Source organism: Aspergillus clavatus, genomic scaffold, assembly GCF_000002715.2.
Source record: "Aspergillus clavatus NRRL 1 1099423829795 genomic scaffold, whole genome shotgun sequence".
Lineage (NCBI taxonomy): Eukaryota > Fungi > Ascomycota > Eurotiomycetes > Eurotiales > Aspergillaceae > Aspergillus > Aspergillus clavatus.
In genome coordinates, this window is record NW_001517104.1 from 268,623 (window position 1) to 286,952 (window position 18,330).

Here is an 18,330-nt window from a genome sequence, read left to right on the forward strand (position 1 = left end):
ACGGATCCCCTCGAGAGTAACCAGAGTCTGGTCTAGCTCTTCGTAGGCAGCAGAAGGAGTCAAAACACAACATTAGAATAGAGACAACGGGAAGAAGACAATTTCCGCCCCTGAAAACCCTCTTTCACCCGGCATAACACACTAGAGAGAAGGAGAAAAATGAAGAAGAGCAGGAAATATAAGGGTTAATCCACAAGATGAATCGCTCGTCCTCAAATCTGAGCTGAGCATTGCGCCATCAACCATCGTCCATCACCAGTCAACCAGATCACAGAACGCCTCCCTAAAACAACGGGGGAAAGGAGCCAGAAGGACTCAAAAAAAATCGAATGAATACATGGCAAAAAGCGTCAAAGGAAACAGGCAATAAGATATAAAGACACCAGAGGTTCTGAGTGAGAAATCATGTTTTCGCTCCGCAAAAAGAAAAAGATTCAAGAGACGTGAGTGTGGGGGTCAACGGATCCGGTCACCCAACCAAGCCACTCGTTCATCAGATTCATACATTTCCCGAGCCAGGCGCGCCATTGGCCATTCCAGCATCCCTGTTACTATTGTTGAAGGTGAGCTTCAACTTGGGTTGCGCCGGGGTTCCTCCCGTAGTGTGCCAGCAGCCGCAGAGCGGCCGACGCATCATTGCCTGTGGACGACACGCATCGTCAAGTCGCGACTGCGATACTCCTCGATTCCTTTTCAATACTTCCACACTCGCTGTTTAGAAGTCAGCATGTCCTAATATAAGCTCACGCAGGAGAAAGACAAGTGCAGCACGTACCTCGATGTCGTTGGCGTCCTGGAACAGAATACTGCCATCCTCGTTGTACGTCCGAGCGTTCTGGCAGAGAAGGTGGATATCGTTCCGGAAATCCCTCAGATTTTGGTACTCCTCGCGGTTGATCTTCTTCTTGATCATCTCCATGGCAATCGGGTTCTGGATGATCATGTAATAGTCGGGATAGTGGTTCTTGGGCGGCGGCTTCATGAACGGCTCAATGATCGAGCGCGTGACCGGTCCGTCTTCGCTATCTGAAGAGTCGGCAGGCAGTTCTTGCTCCATCTCCATCAGCGCCTGGTAGGCCTTGTTAACGATCTGCTGGAGTGCAGCCCGGTCTTCGCTACTTAAGGTCTCCACAGGTTTCGGTTGTCTACCGCGTTTGCGTTTTGGCTGCGGAGTCTCTTCAATGGGTTCCTCTGCTTTGCGTTTCGGAGCAGGACCTCTGCGACCACGTTTCTTAGGTTGAGGGGTTGCGGAGCTCTCCCGCGACGGCTCTGGAGAGGATTCAGCGCCCGCGCTCTTGCGACCACGTTTCTCCTTATTGACACGGCGGCGCTCAACTCTTGCCTCCTTTCGTGCAATCGCCTCCTCGATCGTATCATCATCAGCATCCACGGCCATGGCCCACTGCTCCTCTGTAAGACCATCGTCGTAGCGGGTAACTTTGCGTTCACGGGCTCCACGGCCAGTGACCTCAACTTCGGTCTCCTCCTGGACCGGGTTCTCATCAGCAAGGTAAATATCGGGAAGTTCCTCTTCGCACATGAGACGGGGGTATCGGTGACCAGGTCCATATGCGTCATTCTTCTGGCGCTCCTTGTCGATCTGTTGGAAAACAGTAATTTCATTGTCAGTACGGGCCATGATATCATTCAGATCATCGTCATCCATTTCGTCCTGCTCGCCAAGTTGGTCTGCGGCCTCGGCGGTCTCGAGCAGTGTCCGCAGCAAAGCATCACGTTCTTCGTTGGTTGACTTGTTGTCGAACTTTCCGGCTTGGATGACCTTGCCGTCCATGTCGAGCTTGAACTGCGCACGCTCCAGGATCTTCTCCTCAACGGAATTGGAGCTGATGAGACGTAGGATGCGAACCTCATTCTTCTGACCGATACGGTGCGCACGATCCTGGGCCTGCAGATCTTGATGAGGATTCCAATCGGAATCGAAGATGATAACGGTATCGGCCGTCTGCAAGTTAAGACCGAGGCCACCAGCACGGGTCGAGAGCAGAAAACAGAAGTAATCGGAGCCAGGAGCATTGAACAGCTTCAGGAGATCCGATCGATCATCAGACTTGGTCGAACCATCAAGACGAAGGTATTTTAGACCTCGAAGGCGGAGGAAATCTTCCATGATGTTCATGATCTGAGTCATCTGGAAGAACATCAACACACGATGGCCGGTGGCCCTGAACTTGGGAAGAATCCTGTCCAGGAGTTCGAATTTACCCGCCGTACGCCAGATAAGATCATTGGTTGCCCGACCAGGGTTCATTTGATCCTCAACAGGCTCGAAAACGAAAGGATGATTGCACAGTTTTCTCAGCTGCATCAGCATGTTGCTGAGACCACGCATGCCAGTCTTGCCGCCTTTGCCATCGCTGACAACCATCTTGTTGTGGGTGACGAGCTGCTTGTACAGCTTCGCTTGCAGTGCGGAGAAGCGACACTTGATAACACGTTCTTGCTTGTCGGGCAGATCCTTCTCGACATCCTTCTTGAGACGTCTAAGCAAGAAAGGCCGAAGAACCTTGTGCAGACGACGGATGACCAGCAGCTGTTCTTCTTCGCTAAGCTCCATCCGATCTTGGCCACCAGTGTTCGCAAAAGGAGTGTTGAACCATTCATCAAACGATTTGACCGATTTGAAAATGTTAGGAAGAACGAAGTTCAGCAACGCCCATAACTCGGGAAGATTGTTTTGCAAGGGAGTACCAGTCAAAATCAAACGATAACGGCTGGTGTAGTACTGAGACAGCGTGCTGCTCAGCTTAGACTGCGTGTTCTTCATACGATGACCTTCATCAACTATCATGTGCGTCCACTTGATCTTGCTGAGAATTGGACGGTCCTTGATGATGTATTCATACGTCGTCAACAGAACCTGGAAGTTACCCCAGCGAATTTGCTGTTGCTGTTGTTTACGTGCGTTAGGAGGTCCCTTGTAGACGACCTTGGAGACCGACGGCGCCCACTTGTCAAATTCCAGGTTCCAGTTCGTCAGCGTACTGAGAGGAACGATGACCAAGAAAGGCCCATTGTTCTTTTTCTTCTCGATGATATGTGTGATCAAACTGATGGTCTGAATAGTCTTTCCAAGACCCATCTCGTCGGCCAAGATACCGTTCAGGTTGTTGTTATATAGCGAAATCATCCATTGGAGACCTCTAATCTGGTACTCCTTGAGCTTGCCACCGACGAGAATCGTTGGCTGCTCGGTGATCTCTTCCTTGATCCGGTGAGCAACAGCATAGTAGTCAATCTTCCGTCTACCATCGCCCTCCTCGTCGGTATCAGAGCCAATGGCCTCTTCTTCCTCCTCCTCCTCTTCAAAGGCCTCCTCGTCCTCGCCATAGCGTTCAGCCAGGCTGCGCTGCTGTTCCCTGACGGAGGCAGCGAGTTGTTTGAGGAAACCATCGGTCTGTTTGAGCAGATGGGAAATACGCGAATCCTTGGCTTGACCCAAAAGCTTCATGTAAGTCTCCTCGTCGTTAGCCTTCAAGGCCTGGAGACGCTGTTTGGCAGTACGTTCAACCCGCTTTTGCTCCTCGCGCTCCATGTGCTGGTGATGCTGCAGCATCATACGGCCAAGCTTCTGCATACGCGTGCGCTGCTGGTTGGCAGCATTTTGGAGCTCAATGCCATGGTTCAGGATGGCTTGGAGTTGATCATATTGCTTCTTCTTCTCCCGAGTCTCCCTAGCATCACGTTGCTGCTTCTCTAGTTTCTCAGTAATTCGCGCTTCGCGAAGGGACTGCTTCTTCATACGGCGATGGCTGGAGCGATTGGCAGTCATGCCCAAGTTATCAAAGTGAAACATTTCGTTCTGAATTTGTTTGCGGAAAAGCCTTTGCTTGGGCAACAGATTCAGCATCTTGTACTCGATCAATGCTTTCAGCTTCAGCGAATCATCGCCGCTAGGGGTATCGGTTTTGGTTGTATCCCAGACACCAAGATTCGCAGGAAGTTCGGCGAGTTCAGCTTTTCGCGCATTGATTTTGTTGTACAAGATCATCTCACGATCTTCACGCAGCTGCTCCAGATCAATGCCTGGTGGCATCAAGGCAGGGACGCGCATGCGATTGGCACGCGAAGCATGATCGGTAAAGGTAACGCTCTTAGGGAACAACTCATAGGGTGACTGGAAGGTCTCGTAGAAATCTTTAGACTGAGAAGGCGAGTCAGGAGTGGGTTGCTCTGACTTTGCTTGAGTCGCGCTGTCGAGAACGCTCTCTGCGGTCGCGGCACCATCCGAAGGTGTAGGAGTCTGCAACTTCTTGGAGGCAAAAAGCTGCTGCTGAACGCGGAGAGGTATTGTCAAATTCTTAGAAAGCAGTTTAAACGCCATTATTTGATTTCTGAGAGTGGCGAGTTGCTCGGCGGAAAAACTACCACTGGCCACAGGTGCACCCTTCTGGGCCGCAGCCGGACCGGTAGGTTGTGACTGAGCGGCTGCAGCTGCAGCTGAGACATCCTGGGCGGTAGCTGGAGAGGGGCCGGGACCGTTCCGACCTACGTGGAAAAGTCAGTAAATCAAAACTGATGGACAGTATGTGAATGGGGTAGGAGCATTTGTACCATTGACTCCATTCACAACAGCAGCATCCGGGGTCGCGCCGTTCAGCTGTTGTTGGCGGTGTTGTGCCTGGAGCTGCTGCTGCGCGAATTGCCTTTGCTTCTGGTAAACTTGTTGTCGTTGAACCGCAGCGAGCAGGTTGTGAGCTTTGAGGTATTCAGGGTCGTCGTGGCGAACTCCCTGTTCTTGCATCTGCTTGAACTTCTGCAAAGAAATTAGCATGAGTTGTGAATATAATTCGAGTGAGGATCTATTTAAAAAGGGGAGGATGACGCGATCTCGGGCGAGAGGAGAGGGAGCACTGTACCTGAAGCACCTCTTGGATGTGCTGCTGGGTAAGGTTCGGAGGCAGGCTCATGTTGCCAGCCGCCATATTAGGCGCTGACTGGAGTGAAGCCATTCTCAAGCGCGTAATGGGTTTCTTAATTCATAAGCTGGGACAGTGGGGGTGTTGGTCGACGTGAAAACGGCAAAAATCCGCGACGCAATAGTACGAAACACGTAGGGGGGGAAAGGAAGTGAAAACAGTCAATGGCAATTCGCGCGGGTTAGGTGAAAAGGCGCGCGGGTTGGGGGATGTAGAATAAAAGAGAACTCTTTTTGTCGATGGATGCGACTGGGAGCGACCTATATCTGATCCGTTGCGACAGACTTCTGTGATGTTTGGCCTGGGTCGGGGGCACCAGCTACAGGGCGGTCGTTGACAAAGACAAGGCCAGCAAGCAAAAGGAGAGGCTCAACACGATGGTCAAAGGGGAAAGATACCCCCGAGCAGAAGGGGGGTGTAGAAAAAAGGCGCGTCGAAGGCCTTTGGTGATGAAATGGCGATGGAGGGGACGGGACTTTCGCGACTTTCCGTGCTGGTCGGGGAAACTGGCTGTGCTTTCAGCCTGTGCCTGTAACGAAGAGAGGCAGGCGGCGAGACGTTGGAAGAAGATTTCGCGCTGTGTCACGTGTGGACCGGATGGGTGCTGACTCAGTCGCTGCCCGCATTGGGTCTTGGCGGCTGGATGCGACAGTCAGCAACCAGACTGGGAAACTGGGCCTACCGGAGAGATACTCTGGAGTATGGACGATTTCTACCTGGATACTCTACCACACACACGTTGAGATCTCGTGGTCGCGCTAACTCGCTTGATTAAGATATGTTATCAATACAAATAGAAGATCCTCCATGATCCACTCAGTCTTGAATCTCCTTGGCATCGAGCATCGATCTGATCCTCGTGTACCCATGCCTCGATCAATCACTCGATGTCCACTCTTAGGCAGTGCTAAGTGACAACTAACAAGAAGTAGTAACTGATAAAGACTAAAAGCTAAAGGTAACTACGCTATCCAGCAGCGTGCATATGGGGACGACGGTATGTGTTTTGTGGGCCAGAAGTATAGCATAGTGGTAGTCAACCGCCTATGCATCGCCCACGCTCAACATGGGTCGTTTCATGGGTGGAGGTGGGGGCGGCTTCTTTGCGCGCGAAGGTGGCGGTGGGGGAGGAGCTTTCTTCTGCAATGCCGCGCCGTTCAAGGTTGCCGAGCTGGCTCTTCTGGAGATCACATCACCATACGCAGAATTTGGGGGACTCGGACGCCCCGAATAGAACCCATCATGGTTGCCGCCGAAATTTGTCGCAGGCTCCTCGTATGGATCATTATACGGGTTGTCTGGCATCATGCTGATGGGACGAGTCTGAGAGCTATCCCTGCGAGAAATGAAGTTCTCACTAGGTGCCCGAGATTGCCATGGAGGTGTGCTGGATGGTTGCACCTGCCGCAACTGCGAAGGACCTTCAAAGGTTGAGGTACGGTTCAGCACCGGTCGCTGGAATGGACTGTCGGCTGGGTAAGTCTCCCTCGCCGGCGATCCCATGTGGGCAGATGAAGGATGACGATCCGATCTGATGATTGGGCGAGGGCTGCCGCCATTCGTAGATTCCTCATGCAATGGCTCGTAGCGTTCTCTGTAGGAATGAGCGGTATTAGAACGAGCACGGCCGGTACGACGTCCGTTCGGTGTCTGCGCTTGGTGTTGACTGCGACCGCTCTGTTAGTTTGAGGTATGGTCACTTTCTGCAAGAGCAGGATTCAACTCACTCTGCGACCCAATCATTCTTCAATTGGAGAAGCACTTCTTGGCACCGTTCATGGTAATTAAGCTGTGCTTCCAAAAACGCTGTCAAATCTGCAACACCGTCGACTTCCGAATCCTTGATGTCCTGCATCCGTCGGAAAACGTCTTCGTTGGCCTCCTCATACTTGACCTTCTGAGTGCGCAGCTCTTCTTCGACGCGAAAGTCCTCCTTCTTCGCTTTCTGCATTTTAGACAGGGTGGCATCGTAGGCCAATCGTCGACTATCGAGCTTCTTGCGAGCAGCCTATACAAGTCAGTTGGAAGTCTTTCTTTCAGCCTGTAGGCTTGCATCGTGTCCATCATACCTGGTATTCTTTCATCTGGGCCAAGGATCGTTCGAGCGATTCAAGGTAGCTCGAAGTGGCCTGCGAGATGTAGGATTCCTGGACCCGTGCGATGCGCTCTTCTGCCCTGCCAAACACTATTCAGAGAAATCATCAGCATCGGACATGACCCTAACAAAACTTTGTGGGAAGCGGTTGCTTACTCGTCAAACAACGTCCGTAATCAGAATTGGCGTCGAAATCCTCTCCATGGCCGACCATACTACCACCCAAGTGGGCAATAGGTAGTGTTTTCTCCTTATCATCCCCTTCGCTGCGCTTCGAGATAGACTTGATGTATGAAATCAACGATTTATGGATACGGTCAACACCTGCAGAAGGACAGATTGGTTCATAGTCAGCGACTGATGCGTGATCACTAGGTCAAGGAATGCGTATGACAGGAGCTGCATGCCCACCTTCGTGTTTTACGTTCATTTCCGTTTCCAGGGCCTTGAAGTTATCGGAGAGATTGGTCTTGATTTCACCCCCCATCCTCTCTCCGGCCCATTGTTTGAAGCGATCGAATTTCTTATTGACAATCATCTTGGAATAATTTGCGAAAAGGACAGATGTAAACGAAGTGTGATTATGGAGGAAGACAGGTCGAGGGGGGAACGAATGTAAACTCCTTCGATTCTACGCAGGAACCGAATGCGGTTGTACACGTATAGGGGGTAGTCCGTTCTGGTGATTGACAGGGCAATGACAGATAGCAATTGGAAGAGACCCAGGGTCATGGGTTAGATGTGGACAGCTTCAGCGAGGGTGTGAGAAAATATTCCACAGTGAAGTGAACAATGGAGATTGTGTCAAAGACAAGAAGAAGGCAGGGGAACTGCGACAGTATTTAGTTAGTTGGGGGGGGAGGTGGGGAGGAGGACAGACGAAGAGAGGGAGGGAGAAAGTGTCCAGATGATATGGATTAGATTGATTTAAATTGACCTTCCCCTGGACCAAGTGTTTATCATTATTCGCTGGACTGAACTCCATTGGTAAACTATCTAGTAATAATAATGGAAATTTTATTAGAATAACCATTATCAATGGACCGGTCTGAATGGCAATGGTGGTGGTGGACGATCGATACTACAGCTCCGTAATGCCAATCAACTTGAACCATTGATATTGAATGCGCCACCAGCCAGGTACAAACTCCCAGAGGTCCAGATGGAAGCCAACAGGGACTGAAGTTACTGAACAGATAACTAAACAGAATACCTAGTCCCCCCCCCCACTTACCACTTCTCCATGTCTGGTCTAGAGGCATCTTGGCAGCGTTCAAGTCTCATCTTAGTCTCATCTTGGTCTCACTATTATGGTACGGACTATGGACTACGGAGTAATTTACAGGCCCTTTACCTATCTACTGTGTAGCTGATGGATTATGGACACTCACTCAGGACTTCATTATTGTTTGTTGTCCTTGTTCTGGCAGTTCACAGTGCCGCTTTAAGATGGCACTCCAGGAATGTCGATTAGCTAAGTATCTATTCTTAGTCGGCCATGGATTGGATGCTGGAGAACGACACAGGGTGGATTTTGATCATCATACAGGGTAGAACGTTCAATACTCTCTCCACTACTGATCACATCTCGAAAACACAATGAGTATCACAGATCACAAGGAAATATTGATTTACAAAATTAAACAGACATCCAGAATATACACATGACAATGCAATTGACTATCTACTTGTACCCTGCCAGTTCCTTCTCAGTCCAGTCCCACAGTTCTTCCCACAGTTCTACTTTCGAACTATACTGCGTGCGCTGTCCAGGCTGCCTGATCAATTCATAAAATTCTCCATTCTGAAGATGGTTTTTATCAACCGTACTGGCCCAGCAGGTCTGTAAGACTCCAAACTCCGGCTCATGGATATGATGAAGATAAGTCCTATATGTCGTGGCCTTGATGAAAAGACTCATCTGCTCAAAGATGTCTGTGGCGATGGTGCCTGGGTAGACTGAGACCGAATAGATTTTTGGATAGCGTCTTGCCAGTTCAGCAGCATAGATAACATTCGCGAGCTTGCTCTGGCCGTACCGGACCCATGCACCTCCGCTTCCCGGTCCTGCACGGTCTTCAGATCCTGGATGGCGATTCCCCCCTTCACAGTAATTTTAAGATGGAGGGAGGTCAGGAAGATGCTCCGGACATCGCCAGTGGTGGTTTCTGCCTTTTGCAACAGGGGTACGAAGAGTTTGTCGAAGAGGGCGTGGGCCGGATGGTTGATTCAAAATGTTGCTCGTAGCCATCTTGGGTCAGGCCGCATGCTCTACCCATGATGCCTGCGTTGCATATCAAAACATCCAGGCGAGTGCTGGCAGCGAGGAACCGGCGGGCAGCTTGAGAGACGGAATCCAAGGAGTTCTGGTCACACGCGATGAAACTGACGGGAACCCTAGGGGCGATCACTTTACACTCTTCGATCACCTACTTCGCAGCCGACTTGTTTCTGCCGGCGAAGTAGATATGACCTGGTTTGCGACCGACAAGGGCAAGGATGGCGAGCTTCCCTAAACCAGCGGTTCCTATAAAACCTTCAGTTTTGCTCCGATATGTGATGAACTAATCTCAGATACGATACTAACCACCAGTGGTGATGAAGACTCTCCCCGACTGCTCCGGAATGTGTCTCGCAGGATCGTAGAAGTTGACATCCATATCGAAGATGGTACGACGCTGCAGTTTTCATGAAACCAGGTCATCGCTAGTATGTAGATATATATTTGTTCACATCTTTGTTCTTGGTTTTTCCATCACAGCACAGATTCATAAATCCAGTTGCTTTCAGTCTTAGCTTTGTACGGCTCATCGGTGTGAAAGCCTTGAAGACAAGGTGAAGGAAATAATATGAAGGCTCTTTTTGCTCTCTTGGCTTTTGGAAGGGCATGGCTACAAGAGAAGAACTCATCTTATAGTCTAGATACTACTTTGTTTTTCTTTGGATGGAAGCAAGAGGTGTTGCCAGAAGCATTGTTGATATTGTCTGCTTGCCCTTTAGACTAAAGCAGCAACATCCGTATCATAGCTAGGATATGGAGGTATCACTGAAACAGTATTTATCATCCCCATCATCTCATGATTCTTGTACTTGTTGATCGTATTTGATCTGCATTACAACTCCCAGGATGCTGTTTTCAAACCTGGACGGTCAGACCATCTGGCCGCCAGTGAGAATTGAGATACAAGTTCACCCTTCACAGTTTCACTGGTGGATCAGACTGAGTGACACGCGTGTTAGTGGAGCCATGGGTGGACCATCATTCTGATTGAAATCTGCTCACTGGTTCATTCTTCCATTTGACTTTTAATCCTCAAACAGTCAAACTCAAGGTGGCTGAAGCGTTGCCACAATACTATTTACAGAACAAGGATGTGGAGTGTGCGCGGCGGGTTTCAGATTTCGCGCTCGACAACATACCACAGTATGGTGTGGACGGGCTACTCCACGTACTCTTGTAGAGTGATAATGACATTGTTGTGCCATCATAATTCTCCTGGGTGTGGATACTAAAGAGCTGAGTTGAACTCCCAACGTGTTGCTGTCATAAACTCATGGTGGTGGTATTTGAGGTCTAAACTTATGGGGAATCAGGGAGTTGACTAAAATGGACACGCCAAAATATATATATCTCTCTCTATAATGATATATCTGGTCAAGAATACCGCATTCCCAATCACGTCACCTATAGAACATATTCTTGACCTGATACCATGGAGAAGACTAATTGATTGATCTCAAAAGGAAAAATAATTTACTATCGCTTTGGACATAGTGGGGACAGATTGCACTGTGGTTCAAAGTATCACAGTAAATGGTATGTATATACAAGCATTTGCTTTGAGACGCTGCTCCTACAAAGAAGGTATCCATAGAGGAGAATCATAAGAAATACCCAGTCATAAACATCATTAAACATTTAAAATAATTAAGAGACCTGCTGAAAACCAAGATCCTGATGCTGCGCGTCGGCCAATCCCAAAACATACTCATCCTCGGCGGCTATCATAGCATCAAAATCATTCCATGAGATAGCGGCATCGTCAAATGGGATCTCAAACCCTCCCCAAGCGCCAGAAACATCAGCATCCTGGACAACATCAGGAACCACATTCTCACCGTCCGACACATTCTGACCCTGACCACCTAGAGCCTGCGCGGCATACTGCCCCGGCGTAACGCCCATGACTTTCTTAAAGACCCGATGAAAATGACTCGGGGTCAGATTGGCCTCCGCAGCCAGCTTCTGGAGCGTCGGTTTGCAGCCATCCCTGACATCAGCCTGGATGCGCTCGCATGCCCTCTGTATCAGCTGGGCCTGTGGACTCGCTGCCGACAGCGTCTCCGGTCTGCAGCGCATACAGGGCCGGAAGCCTGCTGCTTCTGCCTGCGCGGGGGTATCGAAGAAGCTGATGTTGGCTCGTCGCGCGAGGCGTGCGGGACAAGATGCCCGGCAGTAAATTTTTGTTGTCTGGACGGCATAGACGAAGGTTGTGGCTGTTGCGTCGCGGGTTACGACGGCCTGCCAGCGCGCAGCTGTAATTGTGGATGACCGGGCGGCTCTGGCCAGCGGCAAGGGCTTTTGGGGTGGATTGGGTGGATTGTCATCGGCATTCATGGTTTCTGGTATTACTATTGTCATGTATGCTAAACGTGATGAGATCGAAGGTAGAGTAAGAGGGAGGTGAGAATTCGACTTTTGTACGGAGATATGGTCAGGGTTGACTCACTGTGTGACTTCCGTACTGCTGATTGGTCACTTTGAGAGCAACAGGTATCTGTCAAATGCTCGCCAGTGCCTGAGGTCTACACTATCCTATGTCTATTTATTGTGACGCTGTATATATTGCCTTACAGTGAAGTGATCTGTTAATTACCCATAGAGCAAATCCCTGCTAACAAAGAGCCTGCGAGATCATCATAGTTGCAGTCGTGCGCTCATGTCAGAGACCAACTCAACGTCGACTCCTGATGACATAGAGCATCCGGCCCCGTAGAAGACATCAAAGTGGGATAAGATAGACATCTTCTGTCTATCACAAAGTTTGAAATGTACTCTATGAGGGCTGAGCACCTGGCCAGAGCACAATGTGACAGCCGCCAACCGTTTCACTCTAGCACTCCAGCAACGTCGCATCGTCCATTACCCAACGCCTCGAGGCATGCTTTTACACAGGAAGGATGGTGAGGAGAGCTTAAGAGATACCAGGTGAACAGAAAAAAAGAAATTTTCATTGATTACCACAACGGCTTCTCCTGCTCCTGCTAAGACTGTCGTAACATGCACCTCGAGACCTTTTGAACGTGAACCCATTTGTGGCATGATCATTTGGGTCATGAAGAAATTTTTTGCTGGCCACAACCTTAATTCGCTAAGGACGTGTGGAAGGTAATCCGCAGTCGCCTAAGTACATATGTCTCATAGCAGAAGAGCATTTTCAACCCGTCAAAAAGAACAAAACTCCACTCAAAACCACGTTTAATCCTTGGTCTTCTGGGTACCGCGGAGCAGACCAGTTCTCCGGGCAGCAATAAGACCGGCTTTTTGACCTTGGGCGGCGTAGCGGGAGATGGTCGAGGCCTTACCGATATGCTGGTGGTTACCACCACCGTGAGGCTGTAGAGAAAAACCAGGTCAGATATCATGTCCTCGACAAATACACGAAAATGAAAATGGGGTAGAAATCTTACATGGTCGACGGGGTTCATGGCAACACCACGAGTCTTGGGCCAAGAGTTGCGCTTGACAGCGAACTTGTGCTTGGCACGAGAAGCCTCTGTAGAGAGCTGTTAGCAACTAAAATTGTCCCTATATATCCCATTGTTGCCGCAAAACGACGAATGGCAGATTGGAAAAACATACTGAGCAGGGGCTTGTCGGTACGGCCACCACCAGCAACGATACCAACCATACCACGGGCAGTGCTCTTCACAACCTTCTTGGCACCGCTGGGAAGCTTGATTCTGGTCTTGCCCTCTTCAGGGTTGTGGCCGATAACGGTAACGTAGTTTCCGGAGGTACGGCCAAGAGCACCACGGTCACCAGCCTTCTCCTCGACGTTGGTGATAACGGTACCCTCAGGGACGGAGGCGAGGGGGAGGATGTTGCCGACGGTCAGAGCGGCGTTCTTTCCGGCGTAGATGAACTGGCCAGTGTACATGCCCTCGTTGGCAATGAAGGTCTCGGTGACCATCTTGAACTTGTAAGGGTGACGGAACTGGACCTTTGCGAGAGGAGCACCACGGCCGGGGTCGTGGATGATGTCCTTCACAACACCCCTGACATATCCATGGCGCTCGGCGAAGTCGAGGTTACGGAACTGGGCAGGAGCCTTGTTAAGACGGGTGTTGGCCGCTGCGAGCGAGAGCGATCGATTAGCATTTTTTGCATCTCGAGAATTTTCTCTGCGACTTTCGTCCAGAGTTTTGTGAATTATCACTGCGGTCGCACTCACTGAAAATGGATCCACGACCCTTCCTCTGATTGCGGATCACACGACCCATGGCGACTTTCTATATATGAGCCTGTACGTTAGTATCGTCAAAAGAAAGTCCGCCTGGCGACCGGTGGTGGGAGTTATCAACTGCTCGTACCTCAAATCGAAGATGGGCTTGTCGGGTTGGTGTTGAGAATTCGTTGGAGAATGGACTGTGTGGGCTTTAGGGCGAGATCGCTAATCTAACCGAGTTGGCGCTAGCGCACTTTTGGTTCGGGGCAGCGCTTGTGGTTTACGCGCGTGTAACGTGCCGCGATTAGATATGCGTATCTCCGTCGTGTTGCCTTTCTGCTTTCTTTCAGGCCATCTATTGATTGATCATGGATCTGTGATTTTGTATCATTCTGTCACTTATAGGATATGATATGATATGATCGATGCTACAAGTTTTGCAATCCTTATTCCTTGGAATCTGCACGTGGAAGTCCTCCCATGATCACTCTGACGTGATAGGGTTACTTTGATACTATTCCTCTGAGGGATGTCTCTTGAAGGGATAAATTCAGGATGTTGACATCCATGAAAGCCCAGTAGAGAAACCATCTTGAGCGAAGCTCCCAGGAGAGTGATTCTGGTTCGTCAGTCTCAAGACAACCGATTCTTTGTGGATTATTCACCTATCTCATCAAACCCCATATCCGCAAACATAGAGGATTAACAAAGCTCATAGATGGATTTCCTGCTCAAAGTCAAGTACGTTGTTTGTCGTCGTGGAAATTGGAGATGAGCGGATACGCCGTTGAGCTCCCCTCTTCATCGGAAATCAAGCGAGTTGAGGCTCTCCCAACTGCATTTGAAGCGGGGAAGTCCTCATGCCATATCTAGTCCATCGACTGGATTGCTGATCGTGTACACCTGTATCTTTTGGTAGGAGAAAGCGTTGAGGAAGAGTCTTGACCCCGTTGTTGCGATATCTCTTCAGTGCCTTCTTCTCATTCTGCGCTTTCTCCCTCAAAAGCTTGGATATCTCTGCATTTGCACTCTTTGGTTCTTACTCCATTCATTCAGAGGAGTGGGGTCCTTTGCACTCAAGCTGAGTTCAGCTTTACGAAAACCTAGCCGTGACGTAAAAACTCTTTTTCAGCAGTCCAGTGCCAGTATTCATCGCATCTTAACATGAATGAAGTACCCGGAACCCTGTACTTTTGTAGATACTATGATTGAAATAACTCAATGAGCAGATTGTGCCTGATTGGAAGCTTGTCACCGCCTGCCATGGACTGGTAGCATTGATAGCAGAGTACTAGACAGGCCAGTCGCGTAAAAGCCGCGCTTCAACCAAGTAGCGTCAGTAAGGGAACTTCTTGCGGCGCGAACCTTATCCACCATCAACCCTCATCCCCTCGACAACATCACATCGAGACAGCGCGCCGATCATGTCAAATATGTCTCTTTCCGACTCAGATCTCTCGTCGCTTTCATCAGCGCCCCCTTCCGACGATGAGACTGGTGCTATGGCACTTGACGAGCCGGTGGGCATCACCAAGTACTTCAAGAAGGAATCTGAGTCTCCGCCGCCGAAACGGGAGCCCTCACCACCCCATGAATACGTTTTAGCTGATAATCCGGATATTGCAGTAAGTCTTATTGATCAGCGGAGCTTGCTGATGCTTCTAAACACAAGCTTGACGCGTTTTTTGCCCGGTTTTGACTTGTTGGCTGACTTGTCGCAACTCCGAAGTTCATTGTAATGTTCCGCGCGCGTTTCCATGAGGTCTTCCCGCGATCAACTCCACACTTTGGGCCACAGGATATTGAGAGAGGCGTTGTTGAGATTCCACCAGGGGATCATATCGAACGGTTATTATGTGCATTGCTAGGGCTAGTGCTCAATCGGAAGAAAGATGTTGAGTACGAACACCACCAGACACTCGAGCACCGCGACATCAGAGAAACACCCACCTACATCTTTTCCACTTCTACGCAGAGGCCATGATTGTATCAGCTGGGCTAATTGATTCCTTTCTACACAGGAGAGCGCATTACCAACGTCCTTTAGAGGAGGCGATCCAAACCCACTCTTCTCAATGGCCCAAAGCTTGGCAAGGGAAGAACCCCCTTCATGGGGGTCGCACCTTTGCATCAATGTCTCCAGAAGAACGTGTATGTTAATGCGACTGGGATAGGCTGCTTCTAAGGCTCTTGTGGCTGACATTGCGCATAGTTGACCCTGTTGAAGTCGTTAATTCTCTGGTCCCTTTCTTCGTCCGACGCCGTTGCAACCAAGATTAAAGAATCATACAAACAAGCTCGTCATGAGGACGATCTCAACCAACCGCTTTCCGTTCAACCATGGGGACGCGATGGTTTTAAACGTCGATACTGGCTTGTCGAGGGTCTAGATGATACCCATTTCCGGTTATATCGCGAGGGCAACCCGGCCCTAAAGAACGTTACTTGGTGGAGCGTAGCCGGAACTATTCCCGAGCTCAAGACGGTCGCAGACAAACTAGATGAGGAGAAGAGTATCCACTCAAAGAAGCTTAGCGAAAGGATAAAGAATGCCGTGCCTCGTTTCGAGGGCTCCGAGGAGGTAAGTTGTTCTCTCATACTCGCGCTCCGATTCCGCACTGACAAAGAATAAGAAACGCAAACGACGCGACTACCGCATCGCTCGCAAAGCCGCTTTCTCTCGGCCCGAGCCTGGGTTCTCCTTGTACGAAGGCCGCACTCGGGGGAAGAAGCTGAAGTACACATACTCTGATGACGAGGATATCTTCTCGGACGAAATGCCATCAACAAGGCGATCGACTCGGAATGCTTCAGGGATCTCCACACCGGCAGAACCTGCTGGGCCTAGATATACAGCGAGCGGAAGGCAGATACGATCACGGGCAGGCGGTCTGTACGGCGAGGCCTTACTGAGTGGCCAGCGCGGAGACGATGCGGAAGATGCTGATAGGCCGCAGAGGTCTAGAGCGACCAGAGCAAATGGCTATACGGATTATAACATGGATGGTATGGACGAGGAATCGGAGGCGGCTCATTCCAGCGGAAATGAGTGGCGGGGCGGTGAGGAAGAGGAAGATAATGATTTTGAAGGTGATGATGAAGGTGATCTGAGCGGAGACGACTCCGTCCTCAATGGACAGGACCGGAGTCTCGTGGTCCAGCTTCGATATGGCAAGGGCAAATTGCCGAGCAGCCCTCAACTACCGGCAGACGAGCCATCGGCAGAGACATTGGGCCTCGAAAAACAATCTGTCAAACTGGCCGGGTCTGGGGCAGATGAAGAGACAGTAACGTCACAGAAGCTGCCCTCCGCTACAAACGTCGAAGCTACGCTAGTTGTTGCCGCGAGTGAAACTGCTGCGCAGGAGCCGAAGGCGGAACTACTGAATGGCCTCACTGGTCAGACACAGGAGAAGAGGGCTGTTGCTGGAATCCCTCCCAGCACTGAGGTGCCCATATCTCAATCAGCTCCCGCCAAGGCTTCCAACGAGGCCAGTTGAGATCGACCCATTCATAGCGTCTATTTTGCCTCTCTGCTACAAGCAGCTGCCTTTAGCCGACATACCAATAGAGGCATACGGCGCGCTGCAATCGCCTTAATCTGATAATTCATACACAGGCGAAAAGGAGTTTACGTTCGTCAGGTGTCGGTCAGATGTGTCCGTTAAAGATTAATGACCGGGATTCATCGTTAGCCCGGAGTTCTTCAGGGGTTATATAGCCGGACAACACTATATAAGGATTCAAGAATATCCCAGATAGAGCTCAAACAGTCTGGTACTTATGCAAGCGGAAGCAAGCCCGAGGGATTCGAGAATAAGAATCCTGCTATTTGTACACTACAGAAAGTGACCTCGAATGAAATAAAAAAGCAACAGGAATTGCAGCATGATACGGCAGCTTGTTTGCATATTGATCGGTATCGCAGAACAAAACCCATAACAGAACAGAAACGCTAAACCCGTAACTCCAGAAAATGCATAACAAGCCTCAGGCTAGCATATCAATTGGAACGGACTTCAATCCGTGCCTGCGTTCGAGAATTGTGCCGTATAAAACTGTAAGAACTCCGGAAATGTCAGCCCCAGCGCTGCATTTCAACAAGTTTTTTTTTGGCAGATAGAACCAGGCGAATGGATCCAATGGCAGCAGCTGAAAGGAGTGGACTTACGTCTTCGACCTTTGAGGCAAGTCGGGGGTCTCTTGTCGAGCGGAGAGCAGGAAGTTTCCAATTGTTCACCTCGTACCACCACCGCCGTAATCTGCTTCCGAGGGTTTGGCCACTGAGAGAAGCGGTGCGATTCCAGTACCGCCAGCCAGCCAAAGCGAGAGTCCAGAGCGTGCCCTGCATGAGAGGAAGCAGAACCTGATATGCCCCGAAGGTAATTTCATTAGCATTGTCCGCACACCTTTTGAAGCTTTCTTGTCATTGCAACAACAATTGCCAGAAGCCCATCATACCTGATCCCGAACCGTGATCCACGCAACTCGTCCCCATGTATCGGCGCCTCGTAAGCTGGCGAGGTAGCTCTGTTCGAACCGCAGATCCGGCAAGGGAGGGAGGGTATGGCGGCGAGGAATGGGTCGGATCATGCGACTAGGGTCAACGATGTCCGAAGGGAGGCTGTCGGCCTCGGAGGGCGCGCGTTGAGCGACTGGTCTCTTCTCCGAGGCGGAGGTGGAAGGATTGATGTCGTGCCTTGGAGACGGATCTCGTTTGATGGAGGCAGTTTGGATGGTTTCTGCCACTTGGATGATTGGATCTGACATATTGGCGATGGAGGTTGATATGGTCCTCTGGTCCTCTGGTCAATGGTGTTAAAGTGGATGTTTACCTAGAAGCAACCAA

The 18,330-nt window shown here is 50.2% G+C and overlaps 7 protein-coding genes across 7 annotated transcripts; 1 reads left to right on the forward strand and 6 right to left on the reverse strand.

Annotated features, from left to right (window-relative positions):
• Positions 1-499: 499 nt before the first annotated feature.
• Positions 500-4,943, reverse strand: ACLA_009640 (putative RSC complex subunit (Sth1); the record flags this gene model as incomplete). The annotated part of the gene is made up of 4 exons (XM_001273966.1): positions 500-640; positions 776-4,506; positions 4,573-4,774; positions 4,878-4,943. 4 exons carry the CDS (start codon positions 4,941-4,943, stop codon positions 500-502), a joined length of 4,140 nt encoding a protein of 1,379 aa, XP_001273967.1.
• A 1,038-nt stretch (positions 4,944-5,981) lies between these two features.
• On the reverse strand, positions 5,982-7,570 carry ACLA_009650 (BAR domain protein; the record flags this gene model as incomplete). The annotated part of the gene is made up of 5 exons (XM_001273967.1): positions 5,982-6,603; positions 6,665-6,945; positions 7,007-7,122; positions 7,189-7,356; positions 7,444-7,570. 5 exons carry the CDS (start codon positions 7,568-7,570, stop codon positions 5,982-5,984), a joined length of 1,314 nt encoding a protein of 437 aa, XP_001273968.1.
• Positions 7,571-9,461: 1,891 nt separating this feature from the next.
• On the reverse strand, positions 9,462-9,692 carry ACLA_009660 (uncharacterized protein; the record flags this gene model as incomplete). The annotated part of the gene is made up of 2 exons (XM_001273968.1): positions 9,462-9,559; positions 9,620-9,692. The coding sequence occupies 2 exons, from the start codon at positions 9,690-9,692 to the stop codon at positions 9,462-9,464; spliced, it is 171 nt and encodes a 56-aa protein (XP_001273969.1).
• A 1,268-nt stretch (positions 9,693-10,960) lies between these two features.
• mpt (putative DNA repair and transcription factor Ada) lies at positions 10,961-11,650 on the reverse strand (the record flags this gene model as incomplete). Its single annotated transcript, XM_001273969.1, has 1 exon — positions 10,961-11,650. One exon carries the CDS (start codon positions 11,648-11,650, stop codon positions 10,961-10,963), a length of 690 nt encoding a protein of 229 aa, XP_001273970.1.
• An 861-nt stretch (positions 11,651-12,511) lies between these two features.
• ACLA_009680 (60S ribosomal protein uL2) lies at positions 12,512-13,536 on the reverse strand (the record flags this gene model as incomplete). The annotated part of the gene is made up of 4 exons (XM_001273970.1): positions 12,512-12,649; positions 12,724-12,809; positions 12,896-13,387; positions 13,488-13,536. 4 exons carry the CDS (start codon positions 13,534-13,536, stop codon positions 12,512-12,514), a joined length of 765 nt encoding a protein of 254 aa, XP_001273971.1.
• Positions 13,537-14,914: 1,378 nt separating this feature from the next.
• ACLA_009690 (uncharacterized protein) lies at positions 14,915-16,981 on the forward strand (the record flags this gene model as incomplete). The annotated part of the gene is made up of 5 exons (XM_001273971.1): positions 14,915-15,106; positions 15,211-15,380; positions 15,503-15,632; positions 15,694-16,062; positions 16,115-16,981. The coding sequence occupies 5 exons, from the start codon at positions 14,915-14,917 to the stop codon at positions 16,979-16,981; spliced, it is 1,728 nt and encodes a 575-aa protein (XP_001273972.1).
• Positions 16,982-17,500: 519 nt separating this feature from the next.
• Positions 17,501-18,251, reverse strand: ACLA_009700 (DUF1770 domain-containing protein; the record flags this gene model as incomplete). Its single annotated transcript, XM_001273972.1, has 3 exons — positions 17,501-17,539; positions 17,653-17,847; positions 17,943-18,251. The coding sequence occupies 3 exons, from the start codon at positions 18,249-18,251 to the stop codon at positions 17,501-17,503; spliced, it is 543 nt and encodes a 180-aa protein (XP_001273973.1).
• Between the last annotated feature and the right edge of the window lie 79 nt (positions 18,252-18,330).